We start from the raw sequence: 19293 nt of genomic DNA, 5'->3' as shown, positions 1-19293 counted from the left end.
TCGCGTCCGCGGGGGCTCGCGCCGTGCGAGCCAGTGGCTGTGGCTGACACCGCTTTAGAGATGGGGAGAGGGAGTTGAGACCATCTCTCAGGAGCGTTGTGGTGAGTCAGGAATTTATGAGCAGAATGCTGAACAACTCCCAGCCAACTGAAAGTAAGAGTGAAAGAACCCGAAAAGACAGATCAACCGCTCGGCACCATGTTTTCATTGCTACGTTTTAAATTTATTTCTCTGAAAACATGGTTGTCAAACTCCTTGTAGTCCAAGTGTTCTCCATTAATATTCTAGTTGACACAGGCATCAAACATGGCACTGCTCTGCACATTTGCTCTGCACTTCAGTTCTGATATTCAGTGAGAAATATTTTATGTCCATTTTGAAAGTGAGAAAAACCAAGAATTTAAAAGCTGAATCTTCATCAAAGGTGAATTCCAAAGCTAAAATGAAATATAGTGTTATATGTTGCTCAAGTTACATATGACATTTTCCACAGAGAAACAAGCAGTAACTATATATATTTCTGGGGCTATGTAAAATTCTGAATTGCTGCCTGTTGTGTTACAGGGTGTTGCTAGAATATGCTAGTGCAGAGGAACTAAATTGTAATCTGTGTTGAAATGTTCTTCACGTATCGGGATCAGAGTGAAATTCTGTGTAGCAGAACGATGATAAACTCACCTCAGATGCTGAAGTCCTTTCCTTTCTGTAACAAAGCCCTTTACAATCTACTGAAAGCTTGTACAGAAATATGTAAGGCACGGGGGAAGGTAGTGCATGTGATAGATGCCTCTCAGATAAATAACAGAAATGGTCACATGTTCCCCAAATACCTCCTTTGAATTTCTCCTCTCGTGTTTTTCAGTTGGGTTGTGATCAGCAATTCTTTCTCCTTCGGCATCTGTCTTACTTATCTCTTCTTTTACAGGGAAATCTGGGCTCGATTTTTAGCTTTTGAAAGTAACATTGGCGATCTAGCTAGCATACTGAAAGTTGAAAAACGAAGGTTTACAGCATTCAAGGAAGAATACGAGGGTAAAGAAACAGCTCTGCTGGTAGATAGGTACAAGTTCATGGATTTGTACCCTTGCTCTGGCAGCGAACTGAAGGCCCTTGGTTATAAGGTAAGTGGGTAAGAACCCTTAATTTTATTGTTATGCTTTTCAGTCCTGGCAAACTGAAGCAATTCCTAGTTTAGGACTTACACTTTCTCATCTTCCCTCAGAGAGGTCAGTGTGTTTACACCATCACCACTCAGCTGCAGGCCTCTGCTTCAGGCTTAAACCTGAGCTCCTCCAAAAAACAAATTTCTTTAACAAGTTTGTAGAGCAAGGTCATCTGTGTGAAACATGGCTGGCTGCCCTTCCGCTCCAGCTGGCAAACCTCCGCTCACTTCGTTGAGAACTGTATCATAAAAAAGACGCTGCAGCTGCAGAGGTTGCTGCAGACGGACGGCTGAGGAGCATTATCTGCAGAGATGAGGGGCTGCCTGCTCTCTATCAATTGTTTATTATGCCTCAAGTGCTTTCGTGCTGCTATTGGGAATTTAAACTCTAGGCCAGGCACCTGTATCTGGTGGTTTCCCATCTCCTTTCTGATCGCATATATTTTAACTACTCTTTCAGTCATGTGGAAGGCCGTTAACACTTTGGGAAACCATAGAACAGAATGAAATGTTGCTTGCCCTTTTTTTAAGCATGATGTAAAATAAGCTACCAGTGAGGCAGAAGCAATTCTGTTGGAGGAACTGCACGAACAGGAAGAGCACCTTCAATTCATGTCTCAAAACCAGTGCCTCTGCTTCCACTTATTTCTTACACAGAAAAGTAATTTTTGAAAAATACAGAAGCCATCAAAGTTAGCCAAGCAGCTGAATGGTTGGTCTTGACACACTTTTAAATAATGATAGGTGGAAATAAAAATTGCATTGAGCCACTGAATAATTTTCTTTCAGTGCAACGAGGACAAAGTTATTTTAGAGTTAGAGGTGTGCTTACAGCAGAGCACATCCGGATAAATGCACGCGAGGTGGTGTGTGCAAGAGGTGGTTCAGGCCTTGGGCTGAATTCTGTCGCTCGTAATGTGCCAAAAGGCAGCGCCGTTTGAACGATGCCTCACCTGCTGAGTGCCTTATGCTTGCTTTCTTTTCCAGCTAAAGCAATCTAGGGAATGAAATGAGGGAGAAATGATAGGTGTGAAGGCCTAGTGGTCTGCACCTGTTCACCTAAAGCTTTTTAACCTAAGAAGAAGCAGCCACTCAAAAATGACAAACAAACACGGTCCATTCAGTAACAAAAACAAGGGTTTCCACTCCCAGCTGGGACACTGCAGGACTAAACGTTTGATGAAAAGGTGCAAGTTTTGCCCAGATGGCCTTCTAAAAGGACATCTCAAATTATAATGACAACAAAGTGAGAATAAGCGACTGGCCTGGAGACATGTTTTGTTCTGTAATTTAAACCAGCCACGTGATCCTGCCAAGTTCAGTGCTCTCTACTTGGCTTTTGCAGGATGTCTCCCGTGCCAAGCTGGCAGCTATAATTCCAGATCCTGTGGTTGCACCTTCCATTGTGCCTGTTCTCAAAGATGAAGTAGACAGAAAACCCGAATACCCCAAACCAGACACTCAGCAGATGATTCCGTTTCAGCCAAGACACTTAGCACGTAAGTCAGGCGCTCGGGCAGAAGTGGGCGGTGGTTGCACTGGCTCTTTAGCAAAACTAATCACAGAGACTTTCCTAGTCTGCAGTCATGTAAACTTGTACTTAAATTTTAGGCTGCTATTTTATTGGGTTGCTAAAGGCATATATATTTTACTTAATACTAAGGTCACAAGGAAATGAGTACAAGTTGTCTGGGGTCTGGTAATTGGTAATAAGCTGTTACTGCTCAGAGACTTCAGATCCCTGACTAAACAAGCAATGTGTAATTAGTAGAGACAAAAGTGACAGGGTAGTAATTATTTCCACCACGTAATCATGCTGCAAAAGCAGTTCAGGTCTAGCTGTCTCGCACTGGCTTCATACAGTTTTTCTTCCCACAGCTCCAGGTTTACATCCCGTCCCGGGTGGTGTATTTCCTGTCCCACCAGCAGCTGTAGTTCTTATGAAGCTCCTGCCACCTCCTGTTTGTTTTCAGGTTTGTTTTAACCAATTCCAAAAAATTCAAAAAGTTGTAGAAGCAGTTCTGTTTTGACAGAACCACAGTATGTATCACTCTCTTGAAAATTATCTTCTGAACTTTTTTTTTTTTTTAACAAATCAGGGTCCCTTTGTTCAAGTGGATGAGCTCATGGAGATATTTAGAAGATGCAAACTGCCAGACAGTAAGTTACTTGTTGGCTCTGGAGTCTGTGATAGTGCCGCATATAATTTTGTTTTACGTATGGATGTTGCTGGCTACAATCCACACCTCATTTACAGATGTGTAATTATTATTTAAGAGTACACAATTTGTAGGCTGGAATATAGATAGAGCTCTTTGTCCATTTCACTGTGGGGAAGTTAACAAAAGTCAAAACCCTGAAAATCACCAGCTGCCACTTTAACATTTTAGTAGTAACTATTAAAAGTAAATAATGAAGACTTTCACAATATCCTTTAAAATAAGCAGAGCATTATTTCTATCAGCACTGTAATTGTAGCCTCAAATTACAAGTTTGCAGGAGGGTCATATGAATGATACATGATGTCTTTGAAGCTGTCTCTGTTGATGAGCAGAAACGGCCGTGCTATGCGCACTGCCTGATGAATCAGACCCATCATACTGTTTCCCCAAGAGGCTTTCCTGGTTTATTAAGCCTGCAAGTGACCTCAATACTTGTGTAAGGGGAAGTCTCAAGCTGAAGCAGCAGCATTTACTTTACAGATAGTGCTTACTGCAGTCGGAGTTTCAGGCAGGCAAGACATAATTCCTAACGTTTGCACAAGAACAGGGTAGGAAAATATCTCATGTTCCAGAAATCTCCACAATGCACCTCTCTCGGTGTCCCTGTTTGCATGCTTATTTCTAATCGGGGAATTTAGATTCACAAATTAAATTAATCTTTCTAAAGCTGTCGATGAAGCCGTACGAATCATTACCGGAGGCCTACCTGAAATAGCTGTGGAAGGCAACGGACCTGTAGAAAATAACGCTATACTCAATAAGGCTGTCAAAAGGCCACATGAAGATTCCGACGACGACGAGGAGAAAGGATCTGTAGTTCCCCCTGTACACGACATTTACAGAGCACGACAGCAAAAGAGAATCCGGTGAAACAAGTCTGGAGTTCTACTGTGATAGACAAAGACTTGCATTGAGTCTCTTAAAAAACAAGCATTTAAAAGGGACAGCTGCAAACAAACAAAAAAAAATCTTGGAATTGGTTTTGTTACTGTGGTGCCTCTTCTCCCATATGGTTCTTGATCTGAAGAAAACAGCCAGAACAACCTTAGAATGTGCTCTGAACAAAACTAGGTTTTCAAAACCAAAAGTGCAAAATGGCAAAACTGCATTTTGTTCTTCAAGGGTGTTCGCATCTACCACTTGAAATCTTGTGGGTTTTCAACAGTTTTATTTTAAAATAAAAACAGTTTTATTTTAAAAACTGGATGGCTTATACTTGTGAAGCATTTTTAATTCACATTTTCTGGAAAACAGTTGTTCTCAGTTTGTTCATGTAGTGTCCTGCCTTATTGTTCGTTTTTATTTATGGCAGAATGTATGGAATCTGTTTTGTAGTTGAAAATGGAAAAAAAACATTCCTTTAAAATAAAAGGATATCCATAACATCATGCCTCATTTTGGTTTTATTCAAACACAAGTTACTTCTTAAATATTACTCAGCCACTTCAAAAGCAATGTTAATAAGACCATCACAGGAAATTGATCAGAGTGTACATATCAGAATTAGCTTTTTCCCATTTTTCTAGAGGTTACAAGACTGTTTAAAGAAGACAGCATCATAAGACAAACTCGGTACGTATTTCTAATGTAGATTGCCCAGGAGTACTGGCTAACACAGCCTCTTCCTGGATAACTGCATCAGTCTTCCACTGAACGTACAAAGCTAAACGGTAAGATATTAGCTACACAGTTTAACCTGCTATTTTCAAACAAGCTAACACAAACACTACATGAACTTTCAAAGCAGTTTCTACGCATACTTTAGATTTCCACCTGTAATCGACTCTTCAGCATTGTGCTCCGAGAAGCCCGTGGGAACTCCCGTGGACTCCAGGAACTGCAGATCCTGGCAGAGCTGGCTGCAGGCACTGCCTCTGCCTACCAGACCGCACGCTCAAACAGCCCAAGGACAGACCTCTGGGAACGGTCACGTCTGGCCTTAGCAATCCTACGATGTTTTTGCTTTGCTGCTTAGTGGTATCTCCCTACTTCTCAAAGAGGATGTAGAGAAACTATTGTCAATGACTAGCATTACAAAACACAACCTGGGAAAGTCACCTGTAATTTGCACATGTGGGCATTAGACCCTTCCTGTTGACGAAAGGCCGAGACCACCCACTGTGTGTCCCCGCGTGTGGGGGCTGCTCTTGGCTCTGCAGGCAGCCTTAGGATCCAGCCCCGACTGAGAGACGGGACGTGCTGTATTGACCCTGCGAGCAGCACACGTGCACCAGCACCACCTCGCTTTGACGTCAGAGGCAGCAGGACCCTGAAGCCCAGAACGGGGAGCAGCCATCTCCTAGATTAAGTGAGAACAATTTTATCTCTTGATAATGCAGTCCCAGCCCTTCCAGCATCAGTCACATACTTTTCAAAGCCTTTTCTAAGTATGTTGTTTCACCATCATGATGTTCCTCCCTGCATCCTGGAGGTCATCCCCTGCAGCACCTAAATTGTTGTAGTATGCACGATTCACAGGGTTCTTTGAAGGCAGCTGCTGGGCAATACTAAAATATTATGGCAGCAATTTATAACTTCTGCAACTCTTATTTAACAAAAATGAAAACAGCTTTGTCTAGGTTATTGTTTGGGTTTTTTTTACCTCTAGCAATAATGTTTCTGGTAGCTCTTTTGTAATGCAGACTACTGAAGTAATTTGCAGCTGCAGAGCTATAGGCTGCATTTTGAGGTGGATCCTGCACTAGTAACCAAGTAGAGTAAGCAGATGCAGCAATCTTCAAGACCTCTGTAGTATCCTTTGCTGATTCAAACCACACCAAGAAACTACTCAGATTCTGGCTAATCAAGCTACTCACTTTTGAGTTATTAATGAAAGATGTCCATTTTACTATCTGAGTACATTTAGCCAAGAGAAAAATCACTTATCTGAGCTGATGATCTCTTGCACGGTTTTTTTTTGGGGGGGGGCAGATTTCCGTTGGGAAAAGGGTTTGTAATGAAAAGATCTGGTTTATAGTTGCACAGGCTAATAAGGAATAATGTCTTACTTATCCCACCTTCCTCCTAACGTAGATTTCTTGCAGTTACATCCATGGTGATATTTAAAAGAAAACTGGAAGGCAAAGCGTCAACGCTGATTCACAATCCTATGCTTCCTTCTAGAAGTTCTCTTTTTTTGGTTGACTAGTTGATTAACAAAATGAACCTGGATGTTAGCAATAAAAGGGCCCTTTATTTTACATAACTTGGGTGTTTTTTAAAGAAGACAACACATTCTAGTCTAGTGCTTGGGACACACTGTTTATAACTATGAACTTTGCTTTCATAAAATCATCAAATTTTGATTACTGTAATACAGCACTGTGCTCAGCTAGAGGAAAATCTCATTCGTACTTACCTGCCAGCTGAGTCTGAAATCGCAGTAAGGCTGTAAGATCACTGAGCTCTTCTGTGAACACTCATCTATACAACATGTAGCTAATTAAATTTAACACCTACAAAATATCTTAAGTTTCAAGAAAACCTCTACAAAGTGAAAAAAATCTTCTACTGAAAATATTCCCTGTATATTCAAAGTAATGTCAAATCACTCACTTATATCACACTTCTGATAATGCTCTGCACTTCCTGGATATTTTTGAAGATGTGATTGAAAATGCAATCAGCTCCAGTTGTAGTTTTAAAAAACAAGTAAAATTTTCAGCCTAACGTGACATACACTTTAATTCCACCTTCTGAAAATGACAAAGATTTACTTTAAAGTTAGTATTTCACATAAAAAGGAGTAAACTACCAGCAAAAAAAAGGTAAGAAATGCCACTTTTATCAAAACATTTTAGCTCTGCCCTTCTGAAGTCTTTACAAGAGATAAATACAGCTGCAATCTATAAGATTGCCACCTTTGTAAGTACTGTACATAGCAGAGGACAGTTACCCAATAACCAGAAAATTTGCTACAAAAATATATTATGTGTTTTGTAACATCTGCAGGTAAACAGCAAAAAAATGCTATTAAAATGCAGAAAAAAACTAGTAGCCTACCATACTAACCATAACATTACAATAAAGTGCTGTTTGGCTTTGCGGTTTTGCCTGTTAAAGTTTCTGTTACCTAGAATTTTAGCTTTCTTCTTTAAGTCTTTAAATAAAGCCAAATCACCCTTTCTGGGAAGGACCATTGCTCATCTGCTCTGGAGTAATTAAACTAAACTCACGGTAAATTAGAGTAAAATGCCCTAAAAAGAGCCACTTAAATACAAAGTTTGGTTCTTAAACTTCTCCCACCTAACATCAGCTCAAAAATCTAAAAATTGGAGCCAGAAAACTACCCAGACATCCCCCCCCAGGTTGCATACTTACATTAAAAATGCATCTCTCTGTCATCATTTACTTCAGAACCCCTTCTGCATCTCATGTATTTTCCTCATCACTCATCACCAGTGAATTAAAAGGAACCAATATTTACATGGAAAGCTGTTTTCCTAGACAAACATTGGTGCATTTTTTTAAAATAACCGACAGTACCGTATCGGTAGCATACAAATGGGTTTTACGATTCTTCTGACTTCCCTACAAGCCGCGATTCCTCCTTGGTCAGTATTTTGCCGAGGACTGCGTCATAGTAAGGGCTGAAGACCATTTTGTTGTAGTTGACAAGACGAACGTACTTGACAGCAATCTCTTCCAGCTCCCTTTGAATAGGGCCTAATCCTCCAGGAACAGCAGGTAATGATTTCTGGTGACTAGATGCAAGATAATTCTCCAGCAACTTTTGAATTCGAGAATCTGGAAAAATTGGACCAAGGAGTTTTGGTTTGTTTGCAAAAGAGACAGCCAGTTAGAAATGGTGAAATCTCAGGTAAAACACGGAAAGCCTCAACGCAGTGATCAAGTATTTGAAACACATTAAATGAGAAACCATGCGTGACATGCCACCAATAGTTCTACAAAGACAGACGAGTGGTCGCCTGAGAACAGAGCACTTCTGTCAGAGCATACCTAGGAGCTTGCATATGCTGTTATCCGGATTGGCCACGGCTTGGATTTGTCCTTTAAGTACAGCCTCTCTCTCGGCTGAGAAGGGTGTAAAGCCGTGCTGCGAAAGGCAGCTGTTCACTTCAGCGCACACCTTTTCACCGATGGTAGCCAGAGACTCCTTCAGGTTAAAGGACCTAGAAAACACGGAGTAGGGCATTACTTAGCTATTTTAGTTTCCTGCCTTTTAAAAATAAACTATCCTATCTAATGGAAGAAGTGTAATCCAGATAAAGCCAGAACTAATAATACAATAACAAAAAATAATACGTTTCACTTATATCTGAAAAACAAAGTTGAGATATAAAACAGCAGGATGTAGGACAGCATTAACACCTGACAGCCTCAACCATCGATACAAGTAAGCCCTGGCACTCTGCCTACACAGACAGCTTTGACTAATGCAAAAACCTGTTATCAACCCATCACGTGAACAGCCACAATTCTAAATCTGCAAGCGGCGGACAATACAGTGCTTGGATTCTTGAGGGCACCTGGCCCAAACTGTGAGCATGGTTTGCTGCTTGCGCTCTCACGAGAGCGCCAACCAGGCAGCATGAAAATACATTCTGAGAAAAGGAGCATGTACGTATCGAAAACAGCAGAGCAAGAGAAGACAGTTCTGAGTAAGCTGAATAAAAATTGTCAGCCTGGGCTCATGAAGAGCCCTCGTCACTGGCTCGACATCGTCCACAGCCCACAGCCAGGGCAAGGCTTAAACTGATGCTGTGTCAGGGTGAGCACAGACCCTGCGCCTGCCTCTGTGTCACCTGGACGGTTCCATACTCACGGCAGATGCATTCCTGTCAGCAGCACCTTCACCATGGTTTTGATTTTCTCAGCAAATCCAGGCATATCCACAAGTGCTGAGCCTGCTGCACTGAATGTGACCAGAAGGATTGTCCCGATCAAGAGGAGTTGCTCCAGCTCCAGCTGTATTTCCTGAAAGCGGGTCTGGTCCATCAGCACTGTCTGTAAAGAATGGGGGAGCCAGCACAGAGTCGAGTCAGTGCGCTGGGCTGTGAAGTGACTGTGATGCCGACCTACACACAGCAGTGAAGTTAACACAAAGACGCAGAAAAGAGCAACACATGCCCAGCAGGTGAGTGTCAGGAACAAAATGCAAAGAATAAGCTCTTTTGCAAAGAAGTTTCAATACAGAAAAAGAAGTACCAAAGACCCACAAGAGCTCTCACTCACGAGACGAATGTTTTAGTATTGTGCTTGCTGCAAAGCCAAACAGCCTCTGTTATATCACAGAAACAGAGAAAGTAGAACAAGCAGAGAAATCAATTTTTCTGTTAAAATACCTACTTCTGGGAAAGGCCTGTTGGCATGATCCCACTTTAGGAGCTTCAGATAGGCCTGGTTTTGTACAGCAGTAGAGCACAAGGGGGAAGCTCCACCAGTGGCACCATCGCTACTACAGTGGGGAGGCAACATCTTACACCTCAGCTTCGCAAGATCGTCTGCTGCTTCTTGCAACCACCTTGTGACAAGGTCTAAAGAATCTGGAAGAGCAGGGAGAAAAAAATCTTAAGAAAAATTCCTTTTCAACATTAGGTTTTTCCATCAATAATTTCCACGTAATCCCATTAGTTACTATTACCCATGATATCAGTTATTGGCATGCATTTCATTGATTGCATTAAGCAGAACATGGAAAACAAAACTAAAACCACACAGCTACAGGAAGTTGGAGGTGAGACGATGCTAGGTAATTATGCCCTACACTAGTGAAATGAAACTAAACGCCAGTGTACTAAGTGCAGAACTGTTGTTCTGGCAGATTTTTTCAAACCACAGTTTCGGGGCACAAGCTGTCATTTACCATATGAATTCTAGAGCTTAAAAAAAAAAATGATCTGATTTCTTTTCACGATCTACAAGCAAAGACACGCAGTTTACTGGGAGGTCAGAGGGGAAGAAAGAAAGGAACAAAGTCATACTTGGCTGTTTCTCAAGAAACTCCTGAAACTTCTTTCTTTCATATTCAGCAGACTGCTGCATTAATTTTGGCCTAATACTACTGACAGCGAAGTTTGCCATATCCATTTTCATTAGGTCTAATACAGAGAAAATTGCTCTAAACAAACAAACAGAAAAAGTTATTCAAGGCTGCAGCTGTTTAAGAGGTACTATTTACAAGATTTATTACAGATTGTCTATGGAAAGAGCGAAAACATGCATGGGAAACATTAACAGGGTGTTTAACGATTTAAGAGCCTGACAGACAGAAAGCTTGAGCAAGCATATACATGCATGCATGTGCCTTTTCCAAGTGGGAAATAAATCTTGCTCTCCTGTAAAAAAGCCCCCGTGGAATTCACTTTACGAGCTCCATAGATTATATTTGCCAAGATGTGCAATACTGAATATTGAATGTGTATACTGAAATGTGAAAACACATATATTGAATACATAAAAAGACATCTGGGTTTCCAAGCTTGCATACGAGCGCTGTTGGTAGCCTCTGAGGCCAACCTCGGTGGGAAGTGAACAATCAGATCCATGGGGAGAAAAATAGAAGAAGAAAACAACCACCACCAAAATATGCCAAAGAAAACCACCTTAACTTTAAAGCAACCTAATTCCGGCTGGCAATACTTCTGCCTATCCAATCCTGAACTCGTGGAACCTTTTCAAATTAGAAAACAACAAGGTTAATGGTATTCTTCTAACTGTTGGGAGCTTGAGCTGTTCAGCTGAGAGCACAGTGACACAGCAGAAGCCGCTTGCTCCCCGGTGGGGGGGTACCCTCCCTTTGGAACTCAAAGGCTGTTACACAGGGGGTGGGGCGAGAGGGTAAAGAGAGCTCAGACTGGGGGGAAAGGATGAACAGTGTGGAGAACAGTAATACCTTTTCCCTATGGCCCTGCTTGCTTTTCTATGCATTCCGCTGTCAGTCAGTTCTGATAGAAACTGATCATTCACCTGCCACCTTAAGGCTTCTTCAGTCCTTCAGTGACAGGCAGGAGCCAGGCAGATACTCCACCAGCACAAAGATGGTCCTTGTTAAAGACTTCTGGAGCACCTCTCCCCTTCACACCCACATCTATATCCCTTCCCCTACCACTCTTTTTTTCACCAAGATTTGCAGGCTGTCCTGCTGGAAACCACCACCACACCACACCCCCCATCTAAAATTATTTAAGGGACTTTGCAACATGACTAATAAATACCATTTCAGTACCTGAACAGAGGAACTATTTCATGAATATCTCTCAGTTTCTTGATTTCTTCATCTCGAGCTGGAGCACAGAGAGTCCCCATCATCCCAATAACAAATTCAACCAGTTTAGAAATGTCAAGAGCCCCATTCTCTGCCTCCTGTTTTATCAAATCCAGATCAAGAACTTCTGTGATCTGGCTTCTCAGTCTAGTATGACCAGGCAGTAAGAAAGACAGGAGATTCTGAAACAGAAAAGTTTTTAACAGCGTATTAGTTCTACATAGCAAAAGCTACAAGGACCAAACCAGTTATTGACCCACTTTTATTGCCCTTTAACACCTCATTCTGTACGATACTGAAGTTACTAAGTGGTAAATACTCTGTAGCACAGATCGTGCTTAAGACTATGGGCTCAGTTTTGCCAGCCCCACAGTGTTGGGGCATCTCGTTGATTCCCTAACTAATACCACTGCCACAACATGAAAGAAGCTTGGAATTATGAAACTAATTACTTGTAATCATCTTACTAGTATTAACTTTTAATCATCTTACATGGTTTTGCATTTGTTTTTCCATTCAATTTTCTCCTCTGGGGATAGACAGTGGGTTCACAGACAATGATACAGTAATGAAAAAGATCAAGAGAGCTATTTATGAAAAGCCAAACTTCAATCACTTTTGGTAATTCATATCAATGCAGAGACTCAAATTCAATAATTTACCTTGATATCACTCCATCTTACCTCTTTAATTTCTCCCAGTAGTTTAATTGCATGGTCATATGTTGGTGGATCTTCCTTTAGCTGAGCTTCCAGACAATCCCAGAAAGCTTTATGCACAATATCTCTCACTTTTTTTTCTAAGCTGTGGATAAGTATGACCAGTTAAAAAGAATGATACTTGTCTCTGCACCACCTTACAAAGACAATCTGCAGTTCCTGCATGTAATAATATTAATATAATGTAATCATGAATATATGATGATTAACAGAGAACAGATCTGTCATTTTAAGTTGCTCAGAAAATCAAGAAAAACTGGACACGGGATTTGGAGTAGCTTAAACCCTAATAACAGGTTACACACAAGCAAAGGCAGCTACAAATTAAAATCTTTGAAAGTATATCACTTGCTACCTCTAAACTAAACAACTGGAAGGCAAAAAAAAAAAAAAAGAAATCCCAAAAATTACAGCTTGTCTTCAGAAGATGAGCATTCATGTTCCTTTCAAAAGCCTCACTAATCAAATGCAATTCTATTAAGTAAAATCCATTAAGTAAAACTAACAGAAATGAAGTAACTTCCGTAACACAAAAGCTTCTGCATTTCAGTACTAATTCCCAATTCAAAATACTGGAAGTTACTCCTCTTCAGCAGGCAGGCTCCTGCTCACACCAGGTTTAACTCCAACGCTGAAGAAGCGAAAAGCTCAGCCGTACACGCACGCCCACAACAAAGAGCAGGTTCCCGAGGCTCCTCCGGTTCCACGCGCAGCCCAGGGGCACTGACACCCCGCGGCCCTCCAAGAGCAGCCAGCGTGTGCTCTGCCGGCAGCAGACACGGCCCAAACACAGCCACGGCTGCCTCTTCCTCCAACCACTTCTCCACAGCAGCTCAGGCTGCAGGGGATTCTAAGCCCGAGACACACAAAAAACCCCATTTAATCTGAGGAAGACTCCAGGGTCCCTCTTCAAGCAAAATCTGAAATGACCACTTGTTCTTTTCTAGGTGGTAAATAGCTGTACACAAACGCCTCACAAAAGCCAAATACAGGGATCTCGTGCCAGTGCAGGCCTGGCCCACGGCAAAGCCCAGGCCCTCCTGAGCCAGGTGACCTCTCCAGCACACTCGCTTCTGTGATCAGGTGAAGAGACGCAAATCTGCCTCCCTGGTGAGCAACCACAGCCACCGCTCTGCAGCAGTGAGCAAAACCAACCAGCTTTCCAAAGTACAGCACAGGTCCCCAGCTCCTTCCCTTCTTTTTAATTTTTTTTTAAGAAATGGGGAAAGAAGAAAGTATGGAAAAAAGAAAACATGCTAAAATCCTTCTTCCCCGTAAAATGCTGAGAATTTTATGGCACTGAGACATACCGGGAAAGTTATCCACTATCACAGTGCTGCAGTTCTACAAATGCAAATCTTATTTATGTATCTATCTGGGAAGAATCTTACCTGTGTTCTGGTAATTCTGCTGGTTTTATCTGGAAGTCTCCATTAACAACAATTTCGTGTGCTAACGCCATGTTGGTCACTCCCTTAGCTGTTTCCATGAGCTCTTCTATTGACACAGGCCGAGGAGGACTAGCTGCAACAGAAATTCAGCTGTCAGACAGCACGTCTGAAAGTCTGTGGGAAAAAGTCTGCTAATGCTTTTGGATTCTTTCCACACTCAGGACAATGAAGACGGCCAAAAGATTCTCAGTTTCCTTCCCTTCCTTTCCTAGCTGGTGGATGACAGAGGTTTAGAATATTACAGAAAACAAAAGAGTGAACCCCAGTTGATACTCTGGACTCAGAATGTCAATGGCTTCCAGTATTTTCACTGCACTATTTTCCCAATTATCGTGCAGATGTTGCCATTCCAATTCTGTATTTTTCCAGGAAGTGACTTCATGTAAGGCAGTCAGCAAACAAACCACCATTCACATTAAGCAATAACACACCAGTAGCTAATTATTCTCACTGCTTCCAGTGCAACTGAGACTTCTCCAAAGTCTGGTTTTTTTGCTGAGAGGCCATCGTCCAGCAACAAAGGATGTCCTGGGATCTAGTCTCAGCACCAGTGCCTAAGACCTCTGTATCTGCGACTGACAAGGATGAGCAAGTGGCTTCAAACTGGGCCCTGGAGCATATAAGCAAGTAGAAGAAATTGCCAAACCTGGAAAAACAGGCCCATTTTCATTAGGCAGGAGACAAAGGTAGTGACTGACCGTCACTGATAACCCTAAAAACACATCAACGAAAGGCACAGAAGGTGCCAAGCACGCAGGCCATGCTGGTTAGGGGAGTAAGCCCATCCCCACTGAAGCCAACTGAAACCTGCTGCCACCGATTCTTTGTAAAGATTTCTCCTAGCTGTGCTAGCATCAGTGTGTGTGAGTGCCCCACAATGCCTTGCCAAAAGTTAGGAGAAGCACCACAGCTCCTCCACGGTCCAGGTATTTGAGGAAAAGGAGAAGGCAGGATCGTTAGTGTCCTCAGGTCATGCAGGCAAGAATGTCAAGGTTCATCTTGGCTCTTCCAGAAACCATCTAGTGAAGCAGAAGGTGGCAGGGGAAAGAGCCACAACAGAATTGCTCTAATGCATCGGTTCCTCTCTGTAATTTGTCTGCTTCAACTACAGAAGCAACATACTAATTCCCAAAATTAAAGAAACCGACCAGGGACCTTTGTAGGCCGGATTCACTGAGACGGGTTCTATGCAAACTACAACATCTGCCTCATTTGACTATCCAGTGTGATTGGACTTAAGCTAGTAACAAAGAAAAAGTTCTTTCAAAGTAACTGTCCATCACTTGTTGCCATTCTGAGCTGTTCCAGGTATATACTGTCTGGCTCCATTATGCTAATTTTTCCTTAACATCTTGCTCTTCCCATGCAGCACTTTTAAACGCTTATTTCCTTCTGCTTCGAGCTCTGTCTTGCACTCTGGGAACACAGCAAGGATTGAGATTCTGAGAAGAACTAGCAGGACAACAAAGTTCACAGCTGAATGAGAGTGCTCTTGTGCAACTGCCAAATGACTTCACTCTAGCAGTGGATGCGCTAAAAGCTGAGACTCTTTCATTTACCAAAGAACGCTCTTAAATCATGTTACATCATGTTATATCTTCTCCCTTACAACAGGGGAGGGCTAGAGATCAACAACTTCTTTGTGGCACAGTGCAGTGCGAGACTGTGCTACGCATTTTACTTTCACATCCTCCTCGCCTCTTGCGTTTCCTACCAGACAACCAGCAAGCCCTAAGGGCATAAACTCCCTCAGAACATCTCCTCTGGGTAACACGACACTGAACACAGCACTAAACCCCAAGTAATAATGAACACTATTAAAAATCAAAAAGAACGCAACAAATAAAATGTTACATGCTGAGACACTCTACAGAAATTTGGAACTAGTTATCTGAGCAATTCTGCCTCTTGGACTTGAAACCCTGGGACCAGAAAATTTCTCCTTCATTTTACCTGTTGATTTGCCAGAAATAATTGGTAGCTACACGGCATCCAGCTCCTCATGTTAAGAGCAGAATGACAAAAATATGCCCTAGGAATAAACTTAAAATCTGCAGTCCTGCTTGACACCAGAAGTAGTATTAGGATCAAGCACACAACTTCCCCTCTGCACCGGGAGGGGATGACAGGACATGACTTGGTTGGTAACAGCCTTCCTCGCCCTGCAATGGAAACAGAGGCTGCAACAATCCAGAAGGTTCGGCTGATAACACAAACAGCAGCAACTGTTTAGCTAGAACGTTCTGGAGCAGTGCTTGGCCTTTCCACAGACCTGCAAAGGTATTTAAGATATGAGTGGCTCAGAGCAACACGGTTGTCGTGTACAATTAAGTACTAAAACAAAACGAGGAGGAAGGTGTCACAAACAAGTTTCAAAGCAAATGGTCAGGAGTCATGCAATATTTAATGGCAAAACAAATTTGCACAGAATGCTATAAAACACTAGGACTGTCTTCATCAAAGTTACTGATTTGACTTTATTTTTTTTAATTTATATAAAGCAGTTTTTCTTACACTTTGGTGTATCATCTCTGTGTGTCCCTGGAGCACTCTGCCGTATTCTTTTTCTGATAGACTGATCTGGATTGTCCAACCTCTCTTCTTGATCACTCTCCAAACCACTCAACTTTTCTTCCTTTGAATGTGGCTTGTCAGGATTCTCAGACATTTTCAGTTGGTTCTTTTCAAAAATAGAAAAAAAAAGAGGAAAAAGGGAATGAATAAGCGTTTTGTGACACGGCTGAGTGCGTAAATGTCACCAGGAGTTCTCTTGATTAGAAAAAATTAAGAAGGAAAGAATTCTTATGAGGAATTATATATGATGTCATTCTCCCAACGGCAGGAGACCTGGACTCAATGACTCATTTGCCATCTTAAAAAACCAAGCTGCTGTCAGCACAGCTACCACTTACTTAATCTGCATTCCTAGTAACTTCTCAGAAATCTGAAACTGTTCCCTTGCCATAATGTTTTCTTTCTTAGCATTATGTGCGAAAGCAGTGAAAACCACCTTGAGAGTTGTGTTACAAACATGTTTTACATAAAGATCATGCCAAACATTTCCCCCCTGAATAACAATAAATCTTCCTGAAAATAACGTAAGCCTGAACTATGATCTGCCCCAGCTGCTCAGAACTTAAGACATTTTTACTCTAAGCCATCCAAAAGCATAAAGAAGCAGGGAAAGGACTAGAGATAAATTAATACAAAATTCCACTCCCATATTTTAATTCCATGCAAGAGTCATGATTTATGCATAAAATATCAGGATTATTTCTTTAGAAAACCCCACACATTAAGACAGTAAAGAACATAGTTTTAGTATTTTAAATTTAAAAATGTAATTTGCACATCTTAGCATTGAAAACTCTCTATCACACAGGAAGCTACTGTTCAGACCTCAATTTTACAAAATCTATTAGAGAGCACATGATGTTTCCAATTCAATTAAATAGCCTGGATGTTCTGTGAAGTGGGAAGACAGGAAGATTCCACAAACAGCAGCTCCTCCTCTTTTACCCAGTATCCCACCATCCCCACTTCCAAAATTTGAAAGAAACAAGCTCTCAGCAAGAGATACAGCTTCCAGAGGCACCTTGTAGCTACCAGGGAAAAACACCTGCAGGGTCAAAGACTACATGGAAGAGGACGCAGCATAAGCAAGCAACAGTGTAGTCATATAAAATGCAGCACCGACATCTTTTTATTTTCATACAACAGCTGTAATAATTAAACCTAATCCATTAGTGCCTAAATTGATTGCATCAACATGATTCTACAGGACAGCTGGAAAGCTCAGGGCATATAAGAAACGGTTTTGTTCTACAGCCATGACTCAGGACCATCACCTAGCTACATGCACAAGACACACAAGAACATGCAACACTTGTCCACAAGCACTGTGTGACTTCTATCTTAGGAAAGAAAACAAAGCATATAAATCACGGGATAAATTACGTAGGAAAACCAAGACATCAGTACAGGTATTAGCCTCCACCTCTAGCTGGAACAGAGTCACTGATGTCCCTCCTCCAAACACTTCATCATCTCCTCCTTCACGCACACAGACAATCCCAGCCGGGACAGGAGGGCATCAGTCTGTGCAGAGCTGCAGCCACATCCTCAGCCCTTCAACTCAGGCAGAGAGAGCCTCCAGCTGGGTGTAACGCAAGGCAGCCGAAGCAGCATGCAGGTGGGAAACCAGTGGGAAACCACTGCCGGGAGACCAGCGACATGCTCCGGCAGAAATGGATCTCTAGTCTAGTGGACTAAAGGTCTGTTGCTGCAAACACTCTGGCAGCAAGACGAGTTCTGTTAATAAAGGAGCATTTAGCAGAGATCATAGCAACAGTTAAAATAGAAGATAGAGCCAGTTAAGCAGAAGAGGGAAACGTGTTGTTGAATTTGGCTAGAATAAAAGCATTATCGTAAAGGCTTCCACATTCAAGCAGCCAAGCTAGACAGGGCTTCCTGTTCATTCTCTTCTGCAACACATCCTCCTGAAGAAAAAATGCAAAGCACAGACAATGCAACTAAGATCCACATAGATCTTTACTGCACATGACAGTGCCTTGCAAATTCTCACTGCACTTTATCCTCATTACCCTTAGAAAACTAGAGAAATGTTATAATATACCTTACTTACAGAGAGGAAATAGAAGTGTGAGTTAAATTGCTTGAGGACTCACCGATGATAAATGACAGGGCCAAGATGCCAATCAGTCTCATGATTACCACTCCCAGCTTTGCCCACCAGGCCATCATTCCTGCCATGCAGCTCCATCCTAAAGTATCACCTTCCACAAACCAGCAGATCAAGAGCTACAGTCTCAAACCTAGCAAGTTCATTTAATTACCATTTATTTTTAAAAGTCCTATTTTAGCTGTGCAAAGCGCATACAAGAACTCCTAGGTCATTCTACCAAATGACTGTTTGGCAGACGAGGCCAAGTGGCACACTTGTTGGCTCAGTTTGCAGCCATCTACTCTTTTCTGCTGGAACACATCTAGAACATATCCTCTTTCCACTGGGTAAATAAGCTTGACAATACCTCTTCCAAAAGCGTGATCATCATCTTTTGTTTCACAGAAACAATTCTGACTCAGCAGAGGTCCCCAAATCATCTGACACGCGTTAGCATTAAACAAACTTCACTGCGCTTCTCTGCACAAGATTGAAGCAGTTCCTCCTAACCTGCAGTGTGGCCCCGCTGCTCCTTATGTGCTAACACTCGACAGCTCTCTTCACCTCCAGCTCAGGTCAGACACACAAGCCCTGAAGGACACCTTTCTCCCAGCTTTGTTCCGAGATTCACCTCTCCCCTTCCCTCTCTTCACCGCACCACGGCCCGCCTGCCCGAGGCGAGCGACACCACCTGTGCTCTGCCTGCCCCTCTTCCCAGTTCAGAGGGATGCTTGGGAACTTCTAACACCTTCCCTATCTCCAGCCTGGTCTATGTCAGGCCCTGAAGGGGTCAGTCCATCAGCTGGGTGTCCCAGCGAGAACACCGGG

General features: G+C 42.3%; 2 protein-coding genes across 2 annotated transcripts in view; one reads left to right on the top strand and one right to left on the bottom strand.

Annotated features, from left to right (window-relative positions):
• The window catches only part of CSTF3 (cleavage stimulation factor, 3' pre-RNA, subunit 3, 77kDa), a gene marked incomplete at its 5' end in the record, with an annotated part of 30303 nt that extends 25534 nt beyond the window's left edge, over nucleotides 1–4769 (top strand). Inside the window, 5 exons of the mRNA XM_009866140.1 lie at nucleotides 926–1121; nucleotides 2508–2661; nucleotides 3041–3135; nucleotides 3262–3322; nucleotides 4052–4769. Coding sequence (XP_009864442.1) covers nucleotides 926–1121; nucleotides 2508–2661; nucleotides 3041–3135; nucleotides 3262–3322; nucleotides 4052–4254 — 709 coding nt within the window. The remainder of the gene's footprint in view (nucleotides 1–925; nucleotides 1122–2507; nucleotides 2662–3040; nucleotides 3136–3261; nucleotides 3323–4051) is intronic.
• A 3125-nt stretch (nucleotides 4770–7894) lies between these two features.
• TCP11L1 (t-complex 11, testis-specific-like 1) lies at nucleotides 7895–16455 on the bottom strand. The gene is made up of 9 exons (XM_009866139.1): nucleotides 16296–16455; nucleotides 13722–13854; nucleotides 12295–12415; nucleotides 11573–11793; nucleotides 10329–10465; nucleotides 9694–9890; nucleotides 9170–9351; nucleotides 8344–8516; nucleotides 7895–8130 (listed from the first exon to the last, which is right to left on the bottom strand). The coding sequence occupies exons 1-9, from the start codon at nucleotides 16447–16449 to the stop codon at nucleotides 7895–7897; spliced, it is 1554 nt and encodes a 517-aa protein (XP_009864441.1). The 5' UTR covers nucleotides 16450–16455.
• Between the last annotated feature and the right edge of the window lie 2838 nt (nucleotides 16456–19293).

Source organism: Apaloderma vittatum, unplaced genomic scaffold, assembly GCF_000703405.1.
Source record: "Apaloderma vittatum isolate BGI_N311 unplaced genomic scaffold, ASM70340v1 scaffold3533, whole genome shotgun sequence".
NCBI lineage: Eukaryota > Metazoa > Chordata > Aves > Trogoniformes > Trogonidae > Apaloderma > Apaloderma vittatum.
The sequence above is the reverse complement of the archived record's forward strand: the minus strand, read 5'-3'. Positions and strand labels throughout refer to the sequence as shown.